Genomic DNA, 23,665 nt, shown 5'->3' with positions numbered 1-23,665 from the left:
TGACCGTTGATTTTCAAAATAAAATTCAACAATTGCTGATCGCTGTTCTGTTGTGTAGTATTCCATTTTAAATCCCCCAAGTGTTCTTCACAAAATTCTGAAATAAAAATAAAAAAAAATAAAAAATTTAAAAAGTTATTAAACATTCAAACCATATCGGTCATTAAGCGCCACCCTGTATATGAACCGTTCTGTTCTATAACCTTCTTCCATCTCTCAGGAAGCCTCATTATGCCCTCTTTCCAAAATTGTTGAGGCTTACTTGCAAAATATTCATCTAGGTGCGTTTTTATTTCGTTTATGGATTTGAAAGATTTACCACGGAGAGAATTTTTTAAGGAGAGGAACAAGTAACAATCGGATGGAGCAAGGTCTGGGGAGTACGGAGGATGAGGTAGAACGTCCCAATCAAACTGTAATAATTTTTGCCTTACGACCAACGCAACATGCGGTCTTGCGTTGTCGTGATGGAAAACGACGCCTCGTCGGTTTGCCAATTCTGGCCGTTTTTCTGCTATGGCGGCTTTCAATTGATCGAGTTGATTGCAATATTTGTCAGCATTGATCGTTTCACCTTGAGGAATGAGCTCGTAGTACACTACACCTTTCCAGTCCCACCAAATGCACAAAAGAACCTTCTTCGGATGAAGTCCAGGCTTCGCAACAGTTGAAGGTCTATTTTCCTTAGACCAAGTGCATTTTCGATGCACATTTTGATACACAATCCAAGTCTCGTCTCCAGTGACAAGACTCTTTAACCTGTTAACCGGGGAATTCCCTTTTTAATTACGCAGCATATAACGGGCGCGAATTCTTTCACTAGGACGTGTCAGTACGTCACGCCCGGAGAACGTAATTTCATATTATTACTTTTTTTTATTTATGCTTAAAATAAATGAAAAGACTATGAAATATATATGTCTTCGTTGATTTATATATTTAGCACAAAGGAAAATACAAAATTACGAACAAATAGAAAAGAATACCAACAAAAATATGGAAATATCGAATTAAGAAATTATAAATTTTACAAACAGTTTGCAAACAATTATAAAGAGTAGAAAAAATATAAAAAAGTTAACAATTACAGAACAATAAACAAAAGCACACAAATAAAATAGAAATATTGAGTTTAAAAAATTAAAATGTATACAATGTATGTATAAAATGTATATGTGAAAATTCAAAACTCAATTTCCGTGTGATATATTTTAAAACAATTGTTGATACATAGTGCTGCCTTACAATCCGGACACCAATATGTAGATTCTTTCCTAACACCTTTTTTGTAACAAACTCGGCATTTTCTAGATTTCGTTTTTCCTGTATCGGTTTTCATTTGTTCTGGAAAATGCCTTTCAACTAAGCGTGATGGTTTTTGTGTAGAGTTGCTTGTTGATGTCTTTGGCTGGGCTTTCACTATGTTGTTATCTACCAATTTCTCTACACACTCTATCAAAAAGTGCAAACGATCTAAATGACCTTTATCTTTTTTGTATATAATATATGCATTGAAGCAGCACATGTCAATTAGTCGGAGAAAAATTTTTTTATAAAATTTCTTTAGCCTGTTACGGGCAGCCGTGTAGGCCACCATAACTCCATCTCCCAAATCTACGCCGCCCATATTCTTGTTATAATCCAGGACAACATTCGGTTTTTCTTGCCTTCTTCCTTTCTTTTCAATCATTGTCTTTTCGTCATTATGAATAGAACTGAGCATCAAAACATCTTTTTTATCCTTCCATTTGAGAACCATAAGTTTGTCTTTGAATCTGACTATATGTTCATTTTTCTGTAATTTTTTTGTTTTTATTTCACTGGGGATTCCGACTCTGTTTATCCTCATTGTTCCAACAATGTCTGTATTGTTTTGACACAAGAGTTCAGCCAAATGAATTGACGTATAGAAATTATCTAAGTAAATCCTATACCCTTTATTCAGTAAGTCATGTGTTAACTCCAAAACAATTCTTGTTGATTGTTTTTCTTGTGGGTAGTTCGAACCATAATTTGTGCCCTTGCCGGTGTATAAAATTATATTTTGTACGTATCCAGATTGGCTTTCACTTAAAATAAACAACTTCATTCCAAATCTAGCTCTTTTTGTAGATATATACTGTTTCCAAGATAAATTCCCTTTCCATAATAAAAGAGATTCATCTACGCATATTTCTCGTTCACATACATAAAAACTTTTAAACTTTTCTGACAAATTATTCATGATTGGATCAATTCTATATGTTTTTTTATTGGATGTGTTAGGATCAAAACTTAGATTGTCTGCAAAATGCAAAAACTTGCATAATAATCCAAACCTGCTTTCGCTCATAGTTTCATAAAAAAATGGTGTTTCAATTATTCTTCTTCTTGAAAAATAAATTTCCAAAGCCGGTTTTCCAATTATTCCTTGTAAAATTAGGAGCCCTAAAAAAATCTTCATTTCAGCTTCATTTGTATCCTTCCATTTTCGAATTCTCGAACGTGGTTTCAACTCAGGATCATTATCAAAAAATTGGGCGGCGTACAAATTTGTTTGCTTTGTAATTAATTTAATAAGTTCCTCATCTAAAAACTTCTCAAGATAAAACAAAGGAACTTTTTTTCGGAGGAGTATCGAAAGTTTTTCCAGGATGTGCAGTAAAGGGAAATGGTGGTCTCTCTGCATTTTGAGGTAGCCATTCTTTAGAAACAATGCTGTTGCTAGGACCAACTTGATCAACTTCTTCACCATCTCTATTCTCAGTATCGCTCAATTCCGTGTCATAGTCAAAATTACCGTCAGATGACTCCGATGACGAACTCATAATACGTCTTCTTTTTATACTTGCCGGTACATTGATTTCATCTTCGCTAATATCACTTTCATTCATTTTGATGGATATTTATAAAAATGTATTCTAAAATAAAAAGGTTGGAAATATAAAAAATATAAACAATAATGTAAAAATAAAAAATATAAGTAAATAAAATATAATACGAAAATAGGTAGGTAAGTGTAAGAACGTACTCGTCACTTCTCACCCAGAACACGTCCACCGCTCACAATAGCGAAATGATACTGATTTTCTCCGCGTCTTAAATTCATGTCGAAACATGTATCGATGACTAATACCTTTGTTGTACGAAACTATACGTCCCACCCGTTCCAGGGCGCAACACATATTTGAAGGACGTATTTATACGTCGTACCCGTACACGCTATAGTTTACGTTTGACGTATTTATACGTCCCGCCCGGTTAACAGGTTAAGAAAGGATTTCTTTCATGTCGCTGAGGAAGCAAATCGCACGTAGAGACGCGGTTCATAAGGCCGGTCTCCGTCAATAGGTGTGGAACCCAAACCTCATATCGATACGCATATCCCATCTTGATTAAATGCTTATGTACCGTTGTCTTGGGAATATTAGTGGCATCCACTATCTCGCGTACACTATATCGCGGATTTTCAGCGAGCTTAGTATTGATAAGGTCCGTATCCGTCGTTGCTGGGCGGCCGCTGCGGTCTTCATCTTTCAACTCGAAATTGCCAGCTCTAAATTTCTTAAACCAATTGCGAATGGTCCTGATAGTCGTAGTACCACTCCCGTAAACGGTGCAAATCTCATCCGCAGTGTCCTTTGCACTATTGCCTTTTTTAAAGCAATGGAGCATAACATGCCGCGAATGCTTCTTTTGGCTCTCCATATTGAACGGTGCAGAAACAATTTTAAAAAAGACTTTGTCACTAACGAAACGTACTTTGAAAGAGCTCTGGGACGACTGAAACTGATGCCATAACCCGCTAAGAGATAAGCCTGCATGTTTATATAAACATAGCCAGCTAAAGTCATTCATAGCGTGGCGCGGAAGAAACTTATGGGACACCCTAATATATATATATAGCACGCGTCGCGTCACGTGACCATATATCGAGAACTTTCTACAATAAATTTATTTATTTAATTAATGTAGTTTGTGATAAAAGAAATACAATTTGATATTTATATTTTGTAATTCAACTTAGTGTGATATTTGCGGAAACAATCTCCCATATGCATCCGTGGCTTATTTGGACATGTGTCACAATATTCGGTTGTTTCCCGTCTTCCGGAATCACCTTAACGCTTAGAACACACTATACAGTCCTTTTTTATACCTCTTCGCATTACATGAAGTTTTCCATTTAACCTTGTCTTCGGAAATGCTGCTGCAACTTTTTTTTGTACGTTTCACCCGGAAACTCACTATTAGTTCGTCGACCAACTGTTTCACAAATTTCAAGTGTGTTTTTGGTTTTTGCCCATTCTGTTTTTTAATGGTTTTATAGAGGATATACGCATTGATTATACATATAATGGGGTACTCTATCCTGTGTTAATAATTAAACAACAGACTAAATTTGTTTCTCTGTAAATAAAGATTATGTTTATTAAATATTTATTAATTTACACTTTTTACAACTATTTACAAACTCACCTGTAAATAAAGAAACGACAATTAGAGTCTATTGTCCACTCTCTTTATTTACACTAACTTTCTGTCGCTATCTTATTCTGTTTATTAACTATTTGTATCTTTGGTTAATCTCTCTATATTCTTTTACTCTTTGTTCTCTCCCTAACTCCCTCTATCTATCTCAAATGTAGGATCAGTTCAAAGAGTGCGCTGAGCATGCAAAGCGCGCTCGATTTAAATTAAAGAAAATATATTTTCTTTACATACATATTTCCATCCCTCAAAAAAATAACTTTCGCCACCGCTTGAGAGATTTTCTTAGGAAGCAATAAGTTGATCCATATTGATCAGCCCGATCTACACCACCCCATTGAATGTGTGTAGTCGAGCACTACGTTAGGTTTATTACTTCTGACCCACCTCGAATATATCTCTTGGTAGATGCCATTCCAGTATTATTCCAGGTACTCAATAAAGTAACAACCCTTTTATCCTTCCAAGCTAACAGTGTTATATTTCCTTTTCTTTTAGCAACAGTTGTTCTATTTAAAAATTTTGGTTTTTTTTATAGTAGCAGGAACACCTTTTCTGTTGGTTTGAATAGTACCAGTTAGGTGGCATTTCATTTGCATTAATTCCTTAGCTAAAGGTAAGCCGGTGTAATACCTGTCTGTGTACAGGTGGCATCCCTCTGCGGTAGGTATTTTATCTATTATTTTTTGAAAAAGATGTAACGGAATTCTCGTGCTTATTGAAGTTTCTGAATCTGCTAGCACAAAAATTTTTATACCCCATTTTGTAGGTTTCTTAGGATTATATGCGATGAAAGCAACTCTCCCTTTGAATTTCACTACAGACTCGTAAACACAAATGTTTTGACCAGGTATAAAATATTCCGAAAATTTCGAATTTATGTATTCCATAAAATTGCTTACTTTTTGTAATCGAGTTCTTAGGTCCTTGTTTGCTGGATCAGGTGTTTTGAGGTGCAGCATCCAAAATATTTGGTTGAATCTACTTCTTGTAAAAATGGCTGGGAAGAAAGGAATTCTACTATTTTCATTTGTCGACCAATATTCCTGCATGTTTGAAATTGGCATTGTTCCCATATTTATAACAACCCCAATAAATGCCCAGAATTCATCTCGTTCCACATCTTTCCACGTTTGCCACATAGAGTTTTTGGTTATTGTTTTCGAATTCAATTTTTTTTGGGGCATAGCTGTTGGTTTCTTTTATGATTTCATCAACTAACTCGTCTGTGAAAAACAATTTGAAAAACTGTAAAGGTTCTAGAACACTTGAAGAAACTTGTGGTCCCACAACATTAGGTGCTACTGTAAAATCTATTCTGCCTGCTGGAACATCATCACTCTCTGTAATATCTTGCCAATTGTCGTCATCTTCATCTATTTCTTCAGAATAACTACCAATGTCATCAGTATCACTCTCAATAACACATAGTTTCCGTTTTTTTTTGTACTATTACGTCGCTATCATCACTGCTATCTGTTAGCGGCAATGCATTTTCCAAGAGAATCGAAAGTAAGGACCACCGAAGGACACTCAGTCTACGATAGATTTATGACAGAGTTTTGGGGTGCATGTGGCCTAAAGAGCGAATGAGACTAAACAGGCCTGGCGTCGGGCGACGCGATAGCGGACAACCGCGTTGGGTCTCCAGCTAGCGCGTGTCAAGGCATTGATTGTTCAGGGATAGAGAGAGAGTAGTTAAAAGAGGCAGACGACCTGACGTCGTACTGCTAGAAAAATAAAGACTTTGTCCTGAAGGATCTGGCCACGGAGTGGGGAAGGCGTGGGATCTTCCGGTAAGAGCACTGTGAGGAACGGCACGGGACTTACCCCAGAACCGTCAAGGGTAAAACTTCTAACATATCAGTATCAGTATATTCACTTTGTTGGGTATTATTTTCAACTAAATTGTCTACAAAAAATTCACTATCAATTTCATTATCACTTTCGTTTTCACTGATCTCAAAACTTTCCCAATAATCTCCTTCTTCCATGTTTTCTCAAGGGTAAATCTATCTAATATAAAATAAAATTCAAAATTCACTAAGAAATAATGCACAGCAACTTTGAACACAGAATCTGCTAGTCATTGAACGCAAACTACACTGGTTTTTCTAACTGCACTGAAAGCAACTGGCGCAATAGCGGCGCCGACGGAGTTAGTGCAATGAAAGCACGAATGCCAAATTGAATTGCTAGCAAACTGTTTTTCACTGATCTTCTTTCTTGCGTATTCATTGGTCTCCTTTATTATATGGTCCATCAATGTGTCCGTAAAATATAACTTGAAGAAGTGCAGTGGTTTTATCACGTCCCGAGATATTTGTGGTCCTACTGTTCGGGGAGAAGTTTTGAATGCAAAACTAAATGGCAAATCGCCTTTTTCCGTGACGTCCTCCCATTCTTCACTGATATTTGATATTTCTCTTTCTCCAGAATCTTCTTCTTCATCGTCTTGACTCTCCTCACTTTCACTAACAATTATTGCTACATTCCGTCTCTTAGGAGGAACTATACAATCACTGACGTTACTTTCACTATCTTGTAGAGAGTCATACATACACGAATTGTTCGCACTTTCGTTATACTCTTCGACTTCCAACCCATCATCACTACTCTCAGTATATTGAGAATCATTCCCAAACTGCTCCATTTTTATCAAACTGAGAACCCTGGTCAGTCGTTATTGTCTTTGGTGTTCCAAACAAACAAATCCAGTGCCCGAACAATGCTGCCGTGACAGTAGCTGCCTCAATATCCTGAAGTGGAATCGCCATCGGAAACCTAGAAAATCTATCTATTATCGTCAAACAATACTTATAACCCTTCGCCAATGGCATATGAATTATGTCAACATGTATATGGTTAAATCTGCCATCCGGGATATCAATTTTTTTAGGCTCAAGTTTATTATGCCTGTGTACTTTTGCTCTCTGACAAGGAATACACTCACGGGTCCATTTAATCGTGTCCTTATTAACCCTTTGCACTCCAAATTATATTCCAATTTTGTTACCAGCGGCTGTCAATGCTTTGAAGTGTTTTATTTGAAATTGACCTGTTAAAATAAGTGTTTTATTTACTCTTTTGTTGCATTTTGTAATTTTCAAGTGTATGATATCTGTTTGGTTTGGACTTGAAAAAATGTCGAATGGGACTTGACGAAGGAGCTCCTGAAATCAAAATTGATGTCGAGTCATACTCGACATAGGAGTGCAAAGGGTTAATACCCGGCCACACGTATTTCTCCTTCAACTGCCTACTTGTAACTCTGCCACTCAGATGAGCCAATCCATGTACTACATTAAAAGTTGTACGTCGCAAAACTTTCGGAATATATGGACGAATTCGCCCCGTTGACACATCCACGTAAATCATGTTATTCTCTACCATTATCTGCCGCATGTCCATTGACGTTTCACCTTCTAATATCACTCTCAACTCTTCATCCTTTTCTTGTTCCAAATATATTGTCTGCGGGTGCAAAACAGAAGGCGTTTCAATTTGACAAATTCTTGACAACGCATCTGCCACAAAATTATTGTTTCCCTTAACATGCAGAATTTCTGTAACGAACTGAGAAATGAAATCCACACCGCCCATATTTGCCGTATAATCCAGAACCATTTGAGGCTTATCGATTGATATATTATCTCCACCGTGTAATATTCTGGATGCTGATTGAATTCCTGTATTATTATAATTGCTCAGCATTGTGACTGTTCTTTTATCTTTCCACGCAAGAAGTGTAATATTATTTTTTCTATATGTAAATATTTTGTTTGTTGAAAACTTTGGTTTTCGAATTTGCATAGGAATGCCTTTTCGATTTACTTTTATTGTACCCGTAAGATGACATTCCATCTTTAGCAATTCTTCTGCTAAGGGAATGCCGGTATAATATCTATCAGTGTACATATGATAACCTTGCGCATTGGGAACTTTGTCTAACAATTTTTTATACAAATGTAAGGGAATTCTTGCGCTTACTGGAAGATCTGGCCGGGAAATGCTATTGGATGTTGTGCTGCCCCATTTGGTTGGCTTACTTGGATTGTATGTTATAAATGATATTTTGCCTTTGAATTTTATCACAGATTCATCAACAGAAATTGCTTTATCCGGTATGAAATATTGACTAAATTTAGAATCTATATATTCTAAATAATTACTTGCCTTTTGTATACGGGTTGTAATATTGTTATCGCTTCGTGTATTTTTCTTCAAATGGAGCATCCAAAAAATCTGTAGAAATCTGTCCCTGCTGAAAGTCTCAGAAAAGAAGAGAATTCTACTAATTGAAGCAGTAGACCAATATTCTTGAATATTAGGCAGGTTAATCAATCCTATGTTCAGAATAACGGCGATGAAAGCTAGGAATTGGCTTGGTAACATCGTGCCACTTATGTCAAGTTGATTTATGTGATAATTGTTTGTTTCTTATTTTATTGTTGGCATAAGAATTTGTTTCTTTTATTATATTGTCCACTAATTCAGTTGTAAAATATAAAAGTAAAGTAATCAATGGGTTCTTTTATATTACTTGGTATTTGTGGTCCTGTTGTTTGGTGATGTATGTCAAACTCGATTATTGGTGGAGGATCGATGCATTCAGTAACGTCTTCCCTCTCTTCACTTGATACGTCTTCTACGGAGATGTTTTCTCTTACACTATTTGTATCGCTATCACTATCTATGAAATTTCTTCGTTTTCTTGTTGGTGGGATAATATTATCATCACTATCATTACTATCGTCTTCTTCGGCTTGAATATTTATTTTGTTAAATATGTCTGTATAAATGTCTATCTCAAACTCGTCTTCACTACTGTTTATATCACGAGACTCACTGGTGCTTGGTCGTTTTACCATTTTTATAAAAGAAAGAAATAATATAAAATGAAAGAAAGGATATATAAATGGTTTGGAAATTACTAATGGTAAATTACGAAATCAGAACACTGTCTTATTACTGAAGAGATCTCTACTCTTCGACGCTTCAATACGATCTGAGTTCTTGTAAATTTCTTTCTTCAGTGTTGGACTTCATCATTATCTTACAGAGTTTCACTATATCATTGAGCCATACTTGTGTATCTTTGTTCCACTAATCCTAAATATGGTGGGACTGTTTTGTAATGTAGTAACCCAAAAAATCCATCTCCGTCTTACCAAAACTACATTTCGCCAATTTAGTAGTAAGCTTACCGTCTTTAAGCCTACGGAAAACCTCCTTCAAATGCATCTGATGTTGCTCTGCATTTTCCGACATAATTAGAAAATCATCAACATAACAAAATACATATTCCAATCCCCGAAAAATGGAATCCAAATACCATTGACACGTTTGTGCTGCATTCCGGAGCCCGAACGGCATTGTAACGTACTCAAATAACCCAAACGGTGTGGTAATTGCTGTCTGTTTAATATCCTCCGGGTTCATTGGTATTTGGTGATATGCTCGAGCCAAGTCTAATTTTGTAAAAATCTTCTTTCCATGAATCCTCTCAAACATATCATGGATAAAAGGCGGTGGATATCTGTCAGCAATTGTTTGGGTATTTAGCTTCCTGAAGTCCCCGCATGTGCTCCATCCATCCTCCTTTTTCCTAACCAAATGAATAGGACTGGCCCATGGACTGCTAGATGGTCGTATAGTCCCTTGTTCCAAAAGAAAGTTGTGTTTTCTGGATGAGGTAGCCACAAAATACACACTTTTATAATATGAATATAAAGGTATATTTAAACTCAAAACACAATTAAACATTCAATTTACAACCAACAAGACATAACCTAAACAGTTACTATGCTGCTAACCGCCATATACCATACTGCTGGGCTCTACTCTCCCCCCCAGGCGTTGCCAGATTCTTGGCAGTGTTGCCAACAAAAGTCAATTTCAGTCCTTGCTGCAGAGTGCAGACAATTTTTCTCGTGACAATCTTCGCGGTCGATCTGCCACCGGTTGTCCTGTTGTAAATATATAATGGAGCTATCGGAAAATTTGATGTTGTTGACACATAATTTTTTGGTTCAGTTATTTCGATATATTGATTTAATATGTTATGATAATCCATTTGAATGTTAACAGTTGAAACGCCTACAATATCCACTGACTGCAGCTCTCCTTGTACACAGCAAGTAACGTCAACGGGTCTTGTAACTTTCTATTTTTTAAATCAATCACTGATCCAAAATGAACCAAAAAATCCGCTCCTAATATCGCTGACGACACTTCTGCTATAATGAAAGACCATTTAAATGCACGACGTAAACCCAAATCCAAATGCATAATTCTACTACCACACGTATCAATCATAGAACCGTTAGCAGCAAATAATTTGAAATCGGTTGATCCATTCTTCTTAATCGCAAAACATTGAGGTAACACTGATACAATTGATCCAGAATCTACAAGAAATTTCGTATTTGTCTCCCTATCAAAAACATGGAGTCGCAGTTCTTTTTGAGGCTTATAATAAGCGTTGCTGCCGAGCCCTGCCTCCGTTTCAGTTTTCTTGCCTGTTAGTGACAAAGGCACACGGTGCGATGCACCCATAGGCTTTTCCTCCAAATTTCTTATGGTAGAAACAAATTTGTGATCACATGGGCGTGTTAGAACGAGATCTTGACCGATAATTATATTTCATTCCTGACCAAACCGTCATTCGCCCCATGTTTTGTGTCAACCGCCATTACACAGCCATTCGCTGTAGTCTCCAATATATTATCAGCTATCTCTGCTAACGTATTCAAATCGGATTTCGCAGACACAGACAGGATTCCTCTCACATATCCAGGTAATCTACTTAACCACAAGGAATGCAAAAATTCATCTCCCACAACACCTGCTGCATGCTCTCTCATCTCTCGTAATAAATGAGAAGGTTTCTTATCCGCTAAACTCAGCTCGTTCAATAACCTCTGAAGTTGCTTTTCTCTAGAATCCGAAAGTCTCTTAATCAAATTCTCTTTTAACCCTTTGCACTCCTATGTCGAGTGTGACTCGACATTCTTTCAAGTCCAAACCAAAGAGATATCATACACTTGAAAATTAGAAAATACAGCAGTAGTGTAAATGAAACAGATATTTAATTGAATTTGCTTGTTCCTCTATTTGTTTAAATTGTCCTATTTCTTAGTTAACGTAAACTTCAAATAAAAGACTTAAAAGCGTTGGGTGGTCTGGTAACAAAATTGAAATATAATTCAGAGTGCAAAGGGTTAAGAATTCATACTTATCTGATTCCGGCGGAATTCGAACAATATCAGAAATACACTGCAACGTCTCCGAATCTAAATTACTGATTACAGTGTCAAATTTTGTCTGATCACTTCTGATCTCTTTTGCTCTAAATTTTGCTTCTGCTTCCAAAAGGGCGGCAATTTCGTATCACTCACGGCCGCTATCACATTAGATCGTTTTTCAATATTACACTCTTCATTGCTTGAACTTTCCAAATTATCGAAATTCTTCTCTCTCGCCTCTACTCTAGTAGGTGAATGAAACATTTTACTTTTTTTTTCAATTTAAATTTTACACAGAATCTCTCACACGATGCCATTGTTCTTCTTCGTCTTTTTGGTGTCGTTGGATCGTGTGTAAGTCCAGTATTATCGGCATGTTTATTGTGTTAATGCGTGAAAATGTGTCCGCGACTATGTTATCTTCGCCCTTTATGTAGACTACGTCCGTCGTAAACTGCGAAATATAATCCAATTGACGAAGTTGTCGGTCTGAAGCTTTCCCGAGTTTCTGTCTAAACGAGTACGTCAGTGGTTTGTGGTCTGTCCCGATAGTGAATTGTCGTCCCTCTACTAAGTGTTTGAAATATTTCACGGCGGCAAAAATTGCGAGTAGCTCCCCGTCGTAAGTGCTATAGCGTGTTTCCGTTTCTGTCAGTTTCCTAGAGAAAAACCCTATGGGTCTCCATTCTCCGTTCTGACGCTGCTCGAGGGTTGCACCGATGGCATTGGTTGATGCATCCGTTGTGAGCCTGAATGGCGCATCCGGTGCTGGATAGTTGGTGAGCGTTACAGAAGAAAGAGCTTCCTTGCAGGCTTGAAAAGCTGATCTCGCGTCGTCGGTCCAATCGATGGGCGTTTTGTCGTTTTTCTTGGAGTTCTTCAGATACCCAGTTAGAGGAAGTTGGAGCTGCGCGGCGTTCATTACACATGGATGGTAATAATTAAACATGCCAAGGAATTTTCGTAATTCAATCACCGTTGATGGGAGTGGGTAGTCGTCGATGGCTCTGACCCTCTCAGGATTTGGGTGAAACCCTTCACTATTAATGCGGTACCCAAGGAACGAAACTTCTTTCTTGCCAAAATTGCACTTACTGACATTAATTGATAATTTGTGGTTCGCCAGCCGCTGGAAGACTTGTTGTAAATGGTTTCGGTGTTGTGCTTCGTTCTCTGGCATTACTATGATGTCGTCTATGTAAATAAACACAAAGTCTAAACCACGGAAAATATAGTCTATGTACCTTTGAAACGTTTGTGTGGCATTTTTAAGTCCAAACGGCATTCCCACATACTCATAAAGCCCCCACGGTGTAGTTATAGCTGTCTTTGCAATGCTGTCCGAGTTCACCGGTATTTGGTGGTAAGCCCTCTCCAAATCAATCGTCGAAAATATGCTCCTCCCATGTACGACCAAGAAGAGGCTCTGTATTAGTGGCGGTGCATATTTGTCCGGAACGGTAATGCTATTCAGTTTGCGATAGTCCCCACAAAGGCGATAAGTGCTATCTTTTTTCTTGGTGAGGTGGATCGGACTGGCCCATGCGCTGTTGGATGGACGGATTACACCCCTGTCCAGGAGTCGTTGTATTTCTCCGCGAGCTGCGGTTGCTTTTTCACCAAACACTTTTCGAGCACGTTCAGTCACAGGTGGTCCTGTAGTGACGATGGAATGACTGAACTCACTGTTGGCATCTGGTGTGAATTGTGTGGGCTTGGTGATACTGACAAATTGAGTCAGCAAATCAGTATATGACATCGTTGTGCTGATTGTGGAAATGCTGTGCACGTTAGCCCGAATAACTTTCCCTTTTGATAGTACAGCCAGTGATGGAGTCGATCAATTGCTTGTTCCTTAAATCAATTAGGAGACTGTGCTGCACTAAGAAATCTGCACCCAGGATTGGTTCAGGCACGTCGGCTATAATAAACGACCAGGAAAATTTCCGTCGCAGTCCCAAATCCACATCACTAACGTGTAAGCCATATGTTGGTATCGGTGTGGAATTGGCTGCAAATAAGGTTAGGTCAGCATTACACGAGCGTTTTTTGAATAAACGTACCGGTAACAATGAGACAACTGATCCAGAGTCAATGAGGTATCGTTGATGGGTCTGTCGGTCATGCAGATGCAGCCTAATATCCGTTGAATGTGCGGTGCTTGCAACGCTGTCATTGCCTACCGCATGAACATGTGACAGCATGCCTAGTTTCCCTGGTTGTGGGTCTTGTAAGTGCACGGTGTAGTACATCGTTTGGCATCCTGACCAAACCGGCGGTGGTAATAGCATGAACCTTGTTGGCTTGAACTTCTGCGATTCCTGTCCTGGCTCCTCGACATTGATCTCCCACGGTGATTAGAACGACCACTTTCAAACATCTGCTGTTGCTGCTGCTGCTGCTTCTGAACGTCCAAGATCGTTTTCATGCAGAAAGCCATGGCAGATTGTAGCTCAGTCAACTGGGCTGCCAAAGCCGATGGAGGTGGTGTCTTTGGCCTTTCCGACTGACTCACCGCTGCCATGGTGCTCAGTGGTCTCAGTGTATTTGGCTCACTTAATGTGACTGTTTCCATTAAACGATCAGCCATTTCAGCCAACGCATCCAGCTTTAGTGCGTCTGAAATGATGAGTAGTGGTCGTATTGAATTTGGAAGGCGACTCACCCAGAGGTTATGTAGCATCTCCTTGTTAATGCTATCGGCTGCCAGGTCTCTCATCTCCCTCAACAGTTGTGACGGCTTCTTGTCACCGAGGACGAGGTCATTGAGGAGTCTATACATCTGTTTCTGCCTGGACTCAGCAACTCGTTTGATTATGGTCTGTTTAAGTGTGGCGTATTTGTTGGTCGTGGGTGGCGTGGAAATTATGTCCGTTATTTGGTGCAACGTATCGGGGTCTAAAGCTCTCAATGTAGCATTGTATTTGACGTCGTCGCTGCGCGTTCTCGCCGCGGCGAATTCGGCCTCGATTAAATAAAACCAAATGTCTGGTCTTTCTTTCATGAACGCCGGTAATTGTGGCTTACTCACTGCAGCCAGGTACTCCGAATCATACAACGCTTGTGGCTGTAATTGTGGTTGTTTTGAGCCCGCATCTTCAGCACTTGCGCTCTGCCATGGTTGCAATGTTGGAAGTGTCGTAGGCAGTTGCGAGACATCGCGTGTGGTGATCTTTCGGTGGGCATCTTAACACGTGGGTCTTGTTGTAAAAAAAAGAAAATCCGCTTGTATCACGTCGGGGTCACCAATTATAGCTCTTTTGCTATACTAATATTTAAGGGGTGATTAGACAGCGGATGTGGTTTTCACAATATTTATTTCCAACAAGAATTAACAGTAAAAATCAACAATTAACAGTAACAGCGAACTTCGTCTACAAACACGTGTGCGCGGGTCGAGAGCTAATAACGGAAGGCAGTACTCAATTGTTTTTGATGGTTGACTCGACTGTTTTAAAGAAGAACAACGGCATCGTGTGCAGCGCCAAAGCTACGGACGTTGGCCACATCCTCTGTGGGTGCTTGGCACCCAGAGATGCCAGAAAAGCACCGCCGGGTGCACACGCACACATGCCAGATACGCGTACGTGAGCTCGTGGAGTTTCGGAAAGTCGACAAAGGCAAACTGATGCATGCCCTCTTTCTCGATTCTCCGAAGCTGCCTGAAGTAATTTCGGATCGCCTCGTGGGTGTCGAGAGAGAAAGGCTCACATTTGCCTTCTCGCTCTAAACAACTGAAATCCGACCTCCCGTCAACGGCATACGATTTGGATTCTCGACTGCCCAGGCGTTTTTACTTTCCGACCTATACATATAGGCGCACATAAGCAAAGTACCCATAATGAAAAAAAAATTTTGTAAAATTTATTTTACGGAAATACACGTTTTAAGACCTCCTGATCATATTTTAATGATTGAAAAAAAAGAAATTTTTTTTATTCCCATGTATGAGCACACATATGTATATTATTAATACGATTTTTGAAAATCAAAATACTTTAAGATTGAAAATTAATAAATTAAAATGAGATTACACTCTTTACCAGTATTGTGCACGCTGTGGTATTTTTCAATAAGAAGAGTTCTTACTTTTATAACATAAACAAAACAGTAGAATTAATAATTGCAGAAATTAATTAATAATGATTTTCCTCGATTGTTTTGAGATAACCGTATCAATTTGTTATGACGAACTAAATAGAACTAACTAGAAACAAAGGAAAAGTGATCCCGTTTGCCAGTTTAATACAAACTATGGGTTGGATCTTAAATTTTAAAAGGACATAGTCGAATATTTTTAAAGGTACAAAACATAGCGTTTCATTGTAGAACAGTAACATAAGTTAGCAGGTAATGTCATAAAACTGTTTTTCCCAGCTATATCCCTTTTTACCTGAAGTATAAGGTAAAAAGTACGAGGTACAAGGTACGACTATCCGAAAATCGTTCACATTTTATCAATGTAAATGAAGCGGCCTTTCCATCAGAGTTAAATACAAAATTTTGTTATTTCTGTGAAAACAGAACTTTCATTAGATGTAAGTGGTGCTTGAAATTGTTATGTTTTCACTGTTTTTACGAAAAGTACCATCCAGATTCATGTACTTCGTACATTGAAAATAACATATCTTAAATGTAATTGGTTAAATTCAACTTTAAAAAAAAAATATTCGAAGGTCAGACAAAAATATAATGTCACATTTAGTGTACGATTAAAATATGATTGAAAAAATAAAAAAAAAGGATTTGTTTTGGCAGGGTTCGAACCAGCACAGCAGAAGAAGTTCGGAACTTGCAGGCAAAGACCTCATCACTCACGCCACGCTGATTAGTGGTGAACATAGTTCTATTTCTGAAAATAAGTACCTGTAATAACTTTAATAATATCTCAAAGTAAAACCTAACCCAAAACCTGGTACCATTCCAACTTTTCATTGTTTTCATTTCGCGTTAACAAGATCATTTTCCATAAGCCATCAAATTTTTTACTAGAAAGCATCTCCTTTTCTTTAGTATCAAAATCCAGATGTAGGCCAAACCATTCTTTTCGCAAACCCTTTATATCGAAACCGTCGAATTTGTTTGCAATATAGAGAACAACTCTGAAGGAATTGTCTCTGTTTCTATTAATTAATGCCCATTGATGGCTCAATATACGTAGACTGCTGAGAAGTTTATCATTGATCGGCAATCGATGACGAATTTCATTTGCAGCTGTAATATAAAAATCCAAAAATATATTAAACTAGCATGCCCTGTCTCGGATTCGCCCGACCATGTGCAAAAGCAAATTGATTATCAGACGATCGTCCTGACATATATATCCGCGATAATGGAATTCTCTCGCGAGAAAGCGCTCGAGAAGCTTCGCCACCTGGCGGTAACATCGCAGTCTGCTACGGGCGAGGTATCGCGCGGATCGAATATGCGCATGCGCGCGCAAGTAGACTGTCGTATACAGGGGTCACGTGGTCTGCCAAACAGTCGTACACATGAAATCTTTGCATATAAATTACATGTTAATAACGCGCTTCTGACAAGGAACCATCGCGAACGGTCCGGCTTCGATTTTGATGAAACTTTGTACACTTATAAAGCAGCCAAAAATAATCGACACGTATTTTTTTTTAGCTGCGGTAACTCGAGTTTAAGGGGTGAAACCACCCCTTGAAGTTTTGGCTCGAAACGGCTATCTCGAAAACGGAAAGACATACAGAAAAATTGTTAATGGGCGAGGTTGATGGTTTCTTATGTACAATAACATGGTGTTAAAAAATTTAAAAAAATACAATTTGTTTATAACAAAAAAAAATTTATTAACTTAATTTTTCATTTTATTGAAATTTTCATAATGACAAAAAATGACGAGCATTTTATTCCAAATCCATTGGTATGCGATTTTTTAAAATTGCCTCCTACAGTTTTGCAGATTTTGATGATTTACATCTTGCGCGCACATCCATTATGGTAGTAGCCGTTCTAACTTTGATTTTAGTGAAGCACTGTAGGCTTGCACTAAATCAAAGTTAGAACGGCTACTACCATAATGGATGTGCGCGCAAGATGTAAATCATAAAAATCTGCAAAACTGTAAGAGGCAATTTTAAAATATTACATACCAATGGATTTGGAAAAGTTCGGCCACCCTTGAGAAAAATTTTAATGGGAGATTCTAGAGGCCAAAATAAGACGAAAATCAAGAATATCAATTTGTTGATTGAGCTTTCGTTAAAAAGTTATTCAAATTTAAATTAAAAAATTTCAAATCCTCCAGGAAAAAATTATTTTCGGTTGCGGGGGCCAATTACAATCATTTTTGGTCAATACATATACCCACGAAATCCTACGCACTTTCGAGAAAAAACTTCCTAATCGAAAATGTAATTTATGGCCAGAAATGTTGTCCGAAAATTTCATGCGGATCTTTAAAATGTCATAACTTCTGAACGGATTGAAGGATTTTAATTTTCAAAAATGCAAACGACGCGTATTTTAATCAAGAATACGTAGAAATTCTAACAATATTGAAAAAGTTATGCCTTGACACCGTAAAGTGAGAAAAACCCCCTAAAATTGGTCCAATTTTCAAACGGCTATAACTCCTACAATAGTACAGGTATCTCATTGAAATTTTTCTCTGAAACAGAGCCCATGGGTACCTACAAAAACCTATTAGACTACTTTTCTGTACAGCGTCAAACAAATTTATTAAAAATGAAAAACGAATTTTTAAGAAAAATCGACATTGCGGAGGTGACTAAATTTTTCAGCGAAAAAAAAAAATTTCAAATCGTTCTAAAAAAATTATTTTCAGTTGCGGGAGTCAATTTCAATCATTTTTGGTCAATATATATACCCCCGAAATCCTACGCACTTTTGAGAAAAAAATTCGAGAATGTGTGAAATTTTTCAACAAAATTAAAAAATTTCAAACCATTCTGAAAAAATTATTTTCGGTTGCAGGGGTCGATTACAATCATTTTTGGTCATTACACATTCCCCCGAAATCTTGGGCATTTCGGAGAAAAAAATTCAGTACGGGCGGAACTTTAAACGTTAATAATTTCTTAACGAAGCCTCCATCAACAAATTGGTATTCTTGTATTTTTCCCGATTTTTTCCTCTAGAAGTAGTGCAAGCCTACAGTGCTTCACTAAAATCAAAGTTAGAACGGCTACTACCATAATGGATGTGCGCGCAAGATGTAAATCATCAAAATCTGCAAAACTGTAGGAGGCAATTTTAAAAAATCGCATACCAATGGATTTGGAATAAAATGCTCGTCATTTTTTGTCATTATGAAAATTTCAATAAAATGAAAAATTAAGTTAATAAATTTTTTTTTGTTATAAACAAATTGTATTTTTTTAAATTTTTTAACACCATGTTATTGTACATAAGAAACCATCAACCTCGCCCATTAACAATTTTTCTGTATGTCTTTCCGTTTTCGAGATAGCCGTTTCGAGCCAAAACTTCAAGGGGTGGTTTCACCCCTTAAACTCGAGTTACCGCAGCTAAAAAAAAATACGTGTCGATTATTTTTGGCTGCTTTATAAGTGTACAAAGTTTCATCAAAATCGAAGCCGGACCGTTCGCGATGGTTCCTTGTGAGACATGCTACATAGCCTATGTCCGTCCTAGAGTATGCAGGAATAACGTGTCAAAATTTGAGGAAGATCGGTTCAATAGGTCTTGAGTTTTGCGCGAACATAAAAATCGGCTCTCTCTTTATAATAGTATAGATAGATAAACACATGTATCGTAATTACTAACTTTTCAATTTGTAAACTACTGTATGCTTAATTGTATCTATGAAGTAATATTTATGTACTACGAACTAAGATCACAAGGAAAAATTTTAAATACAATTCGAAGACTACGATCTTTGAACTAAAAGAGGGAGGTGTTGGATGACCAACACGACCAGACAAACGCCACTCCGTCACCTCGCAAAAATTATTCATCCAAAACATCCTAGTCCAGATTTCTAATCCTTACTCATCCTGAACCTCGTACCCTTCCTGCGTCACACTATCCCTTGACCATCGTCCCTACCTCTACCCAACTCTACCAATAACATATAAACGCCTGCAATACCGAAAAACGGACAGAAAGAGTCTATAGTCTTCAGTCGACGTAATAGTTGCACGAGTTTTCTTTTCTTAAATAAAGTGTTGGAATCCAACAGTACTCCGCATACCTCCTTTAGTATTCTGTGATCCTGGCACGATCTTACCAGTTTGAATCTCTAATATTAGCTGACGAGATATAAGGGGATAGATACGGGTAATGCAGCGCATTGAATACTGACACAATTTGGCCCGTAATATGGGTTTACGGAATAAGAGATTTTGCCCATATATGAGCAGATTTTGGGCCAGATGATGTCTTATTCGAAAGAGGAAGATCCAATGCAGCGCGTGCTGGTCAATATCGAAAGAGATTGTGTTCACATTTATTAATATGAACGTCGAAAATCGGGGGAAAAAATTGACAAAATACAGCCACAGAATCGAGGACTTTTTAGGTTCCTAAAAGAGTTGTGCGATTCCAATACTGACCAGCGCGCGTTGCATTGGACCTTTCTCTTTTGAATGAGATCACATCCGACCCAAAATCTGCTCATATAAGGGCAAAATCTCTTATTCCGTAATTGCATTCCCAAAAGCGAGTTCCGCCATTACATGGGTAATAACAGAGCAAGTTACGTGACAAATTTAGTTCAGTCAATCACCACGAGATGGCGCCTAATGAGGAGGGCTTGTGGTGGATAGGTATCTGCTGGGAGAATCTTCAATATATACACTTAATACGATTGCGTTCACAAAGACTTTTATTTCGAATACACGCTTCGGTTTTTATGTGCTTCTGTCTTATCGAGGGCGCCGAACAGAACTGGGCCCTTTTCATCCCTTGGGCCATGTACCAAGGGGGGTGCGCCAACTTAAATCTAAATACTACAAACTAGTGACTTTTACTTAAACTAACTAAAACTAACTAGACTAGGAACTTAACTAGATGGCGCTTGTTACTCCTGTGACGTTAGTCGCCACAGGCTTATGGCCGACTCTAGGCCAAATTAAAATAATATGTCAATTATATATATTATTAACAAATAAGTTTAAATGTTTTGTTCATTAAGAACCAAAGACAGAATGAATGAATTCTTTGTTTTTCAAAATAACAAAAATCGAATAAAACAGATGAAACGAATAACGAATCTTCTAGCAAATCTTCAACTCCAGCGAGCTTCCATAGATGACACCCTAATCGCTGTTTTGTTGGGCATCACAAGCCCTTTAGATTAGGCGCCATTTCGTGGCGACTTCCTGAACTAAGTCTGTCACGTGACTTGCTCTGTTATTACCCATGTAATGTCGAAACTCGCATTTGGAAATGCAATTACGGAATAAAAGATTTTGCCCTTATATGAGCAGATTTTGGGTCGGATGAGATCTCATTCAAAAGAGAAAGGTGCAATGCAGTGCGCCCTGGTCAGTATTGGAATCACACAACTCTTTTAATAACCTAAAAAGATCTCGATTCTGTGGGTGTATTTTGTCGATATTTTTCGCTACTTTGTACGTCCATATTAATAAATGTGAACACAATCTCGTTGGATCATGACCAGGGCGCGTTGCATTGGAACTTCCCCTTTCCAATGACCCCTCATCCGACCCAAAATCTGCTCATGTACGGGCAAAATCTCTTGTCCCGTAAACCCATATTCCGAGTCAGATTGTGTCGGTATACAGCGCGCTGCGTTACCCGTGTGTACGCCTTAGGGATCTATCGCTAATAACTAATTAATTAGAGCGAGGAGCGTTGCAAAATTGGTCCTTGAATGTAATTGAGTATTATAGAAAAGTTGATAATTCGTCGATTGAAGGAGACAGTACTACAGCCGTAAATGTCCCGACTTCCGATACTTCGTTAATAACGTCTTAATTACAGGCAGAATAGTTATAAAAATTATCTTCGAATGTCGCCAAGGATCTATACTATATTCTTCAATTCTAAAAGTTCCTATTTTAATCCTAAGAAAGGAGTTACTAATGAATAATCAAGCTACTGCGTATTAGGAGTAGCAGGAGTGGGGGAACCTATACTCCGCATACCTCCTTTGATATTCTGAGATCCTGGTACAATTTTAGCAGTTCGAATTCTCGATATTAGAAAACCTGAGGTCATTGCTGAACTTCAACGTTTTTCGGGGATGGTGAATTATTATAGGCATTGTATTCCACATTTGGCAGAAATTCAAGTACCACTGAATCAGTACTTGAAGAAGTCGAGGAAAAATGATAAAACTAAAATAGTGTGGACAGAGGAAGCAACACAGGCGTTTGAAGAGTGCAGGGAGCGGATGGCAGCCACGACTCTTACTGCGCATATTTCCTCGTCGGCACCGATGACATTGACTACAGATGCTTCTAACGTGGCCATTGGGGCTGTTTTGGAGCAGTTGGAGAACGATCAATGGAGGCCTGTTGGTTTTTTCTCAAGGAAATTGAGTAAAACAGAACAAAATTATAGTACCTATGATAGGGAATTGCTCGCGGTGTTCGCAGCTGTAAAGTATTTTAAACATATTTTGGAAGGTCGACAATTTGTAGTTAAGACAGATCATAGACAGATTTCTACAGATTTTTTGGACCCATTGATTACTTTACTTTTATATTTTACAACTGAATTAGTAGACAATATAATAAAAGAAACAAATTCTTATGCCAACAATAAAATAAGAAACAAACAATTATCACATAAATCAACTTGACATAAGTGGCACGATGTTACCAAGCCAATTCCTAGCTTTCATCGCCGTTATTCTGAACATAGGATTGATTAACCTGCCTAATATTCAAGAATATTGGTCTACTGCTTCAATTAGTAGAATTCTCTTCTTTTCTGAGACTTTCAGCAGGGACAGATTTCTACAGATTTTTTGGATGCTCCATTTGAAGAAAAATACACGAAGCGATAACAATATTACAACCCGTATACAAAAGGCAAGTAATTATTTAGAATATATAGATTCTAAATTTAGTCAATATTTCATACCGGATAAAGCAATTTCTGTTGATGAATCTGTGATAAAATTCAAAGGCAGAATATCATTTATAACATACAATCCAAATAAGCCAACGAAATGGGGCAGCACAACATCCAATAGCATTTCCCGGCCAGATCTTCCAGTAAGCGCAAGAATTCCCTTACATTTGTATAAAAAATTGTTAGACAAAGTTCCCAATGCGCAAGGTTATCATATGTACACTGATAGATATTATACCGGCATTCCCTTAGCAGAAGAATTGCTAAAGATGGAATGTCATCTTACGGGTACAATAAAAGTAAATCGAAAAGGCATTCCTATGCAAATTCGAAAACCAAAGTTTTCAACAAACAAAATAGTTGCATATAGAAAAAATAATATTACACTTCTTGCGTGGAAAGATAAAAGAACAGTCACAATGCTGAGCAATTATAATAGTACAGGAATTCAATCAGCATCCAGAATATTACACGGTGGAGATAATATATCAATCGATAAGCCTCAAATGGTTCTGGATTATACGGCAAATATGGGCGGTGTGGATTTCATTTCTCAGTTCGTTACAGAAATTCTGCGTGTTAAGGGAAACAATAATTTTGTGGCAGATGCGTTGTCAAGAATTTGTCAAATTGAAACGCCTTCTGTTTTGCACCCGCAGACAATATATTTGGAACAAGAAAAGGATGAAGAGTTGAGAGTGATATTAGAAGGTGAAACGTCAATGGACATGCGGCAGATAATGGTAGAGAATAACATGATTTACGTGGATGTGTCAACGGGGCGAATTCGTCCATATATTCCGAAAGTTTTGCGACGTACAACTTTTAATGTAGTACATGGATTGGCTCATCTGAGTGGCAGAGTTACAAGTAGGCAGTTGAAGGAGAAATAC

At 37.8% G+C, this 23,665-nt stretch overlaps 1 protein-coding gene across 1 annotated transcript; it reads right to left on the bottom strand.

Annotated features, from left to right (window-relative positions):
- Nucleotides 1-13,923: 13,923 nt before the first annotated feature.
- Nucleotides 13,924-21,911, bottom strand: LOC122403031. Its single transcript, XM_043406311.1, has 2 exons — nucleotides 21,839-21,911; nucleotides 13,924-14,903 (listed from the first exon to the last, which is right to left on the bottom strand). The coding sequence occupies exons 1-2, from the start codon at nucleotides 21,909-21,911 to the stop codon at nucleotides 13,924-13,926; spliced, it is 1,053 nt and encodes a 350-aa protein (XP_043262246.1).
- Between the last annotated feature and the right edge of the window lie 1,754 nt (nucleotides 21,912-23,665).

The sequence above is a fragment of the Colletes gigas genome, unplaced genomic scaffold (assembly GCF_013123115.1).
Source record: "Colletes gigas isolate AHSC1104 unplaced genomic scaffold, ASM1312311v1 Colletes_gigas_Sc00043, whole genome shotgun sequence".
Taxonomy (NCBI): domain Eukaryota; kingdom Metazoa; phylum Arthropoda; class Insecta; order Hymenoptera; family Colletidae; genus Colletes; species Colletes gigas.
Note: the sequence above shows the minus strand (reverse complement) of the source record. Positions and strands in the feature narration are given on the sequence as shown.

Excerpts from the sequence above, each read along its gene's own strand:
- LOC122403031 (XM_043406311.1), bottom strand. The coding sequence starts at position 21,911 with ATGACCTCAGGTTTTCTAATATCGAGAATTCGAACTGCTAAAATTGTA. Across the intron at positions 14,904-21,838 it reads ATCTCAGAATATCAAAGGAG|ATGCCCACCGAAAGATCACC; the intron begins GTATGCGGAGTA and ends CCACGTGTTAAG.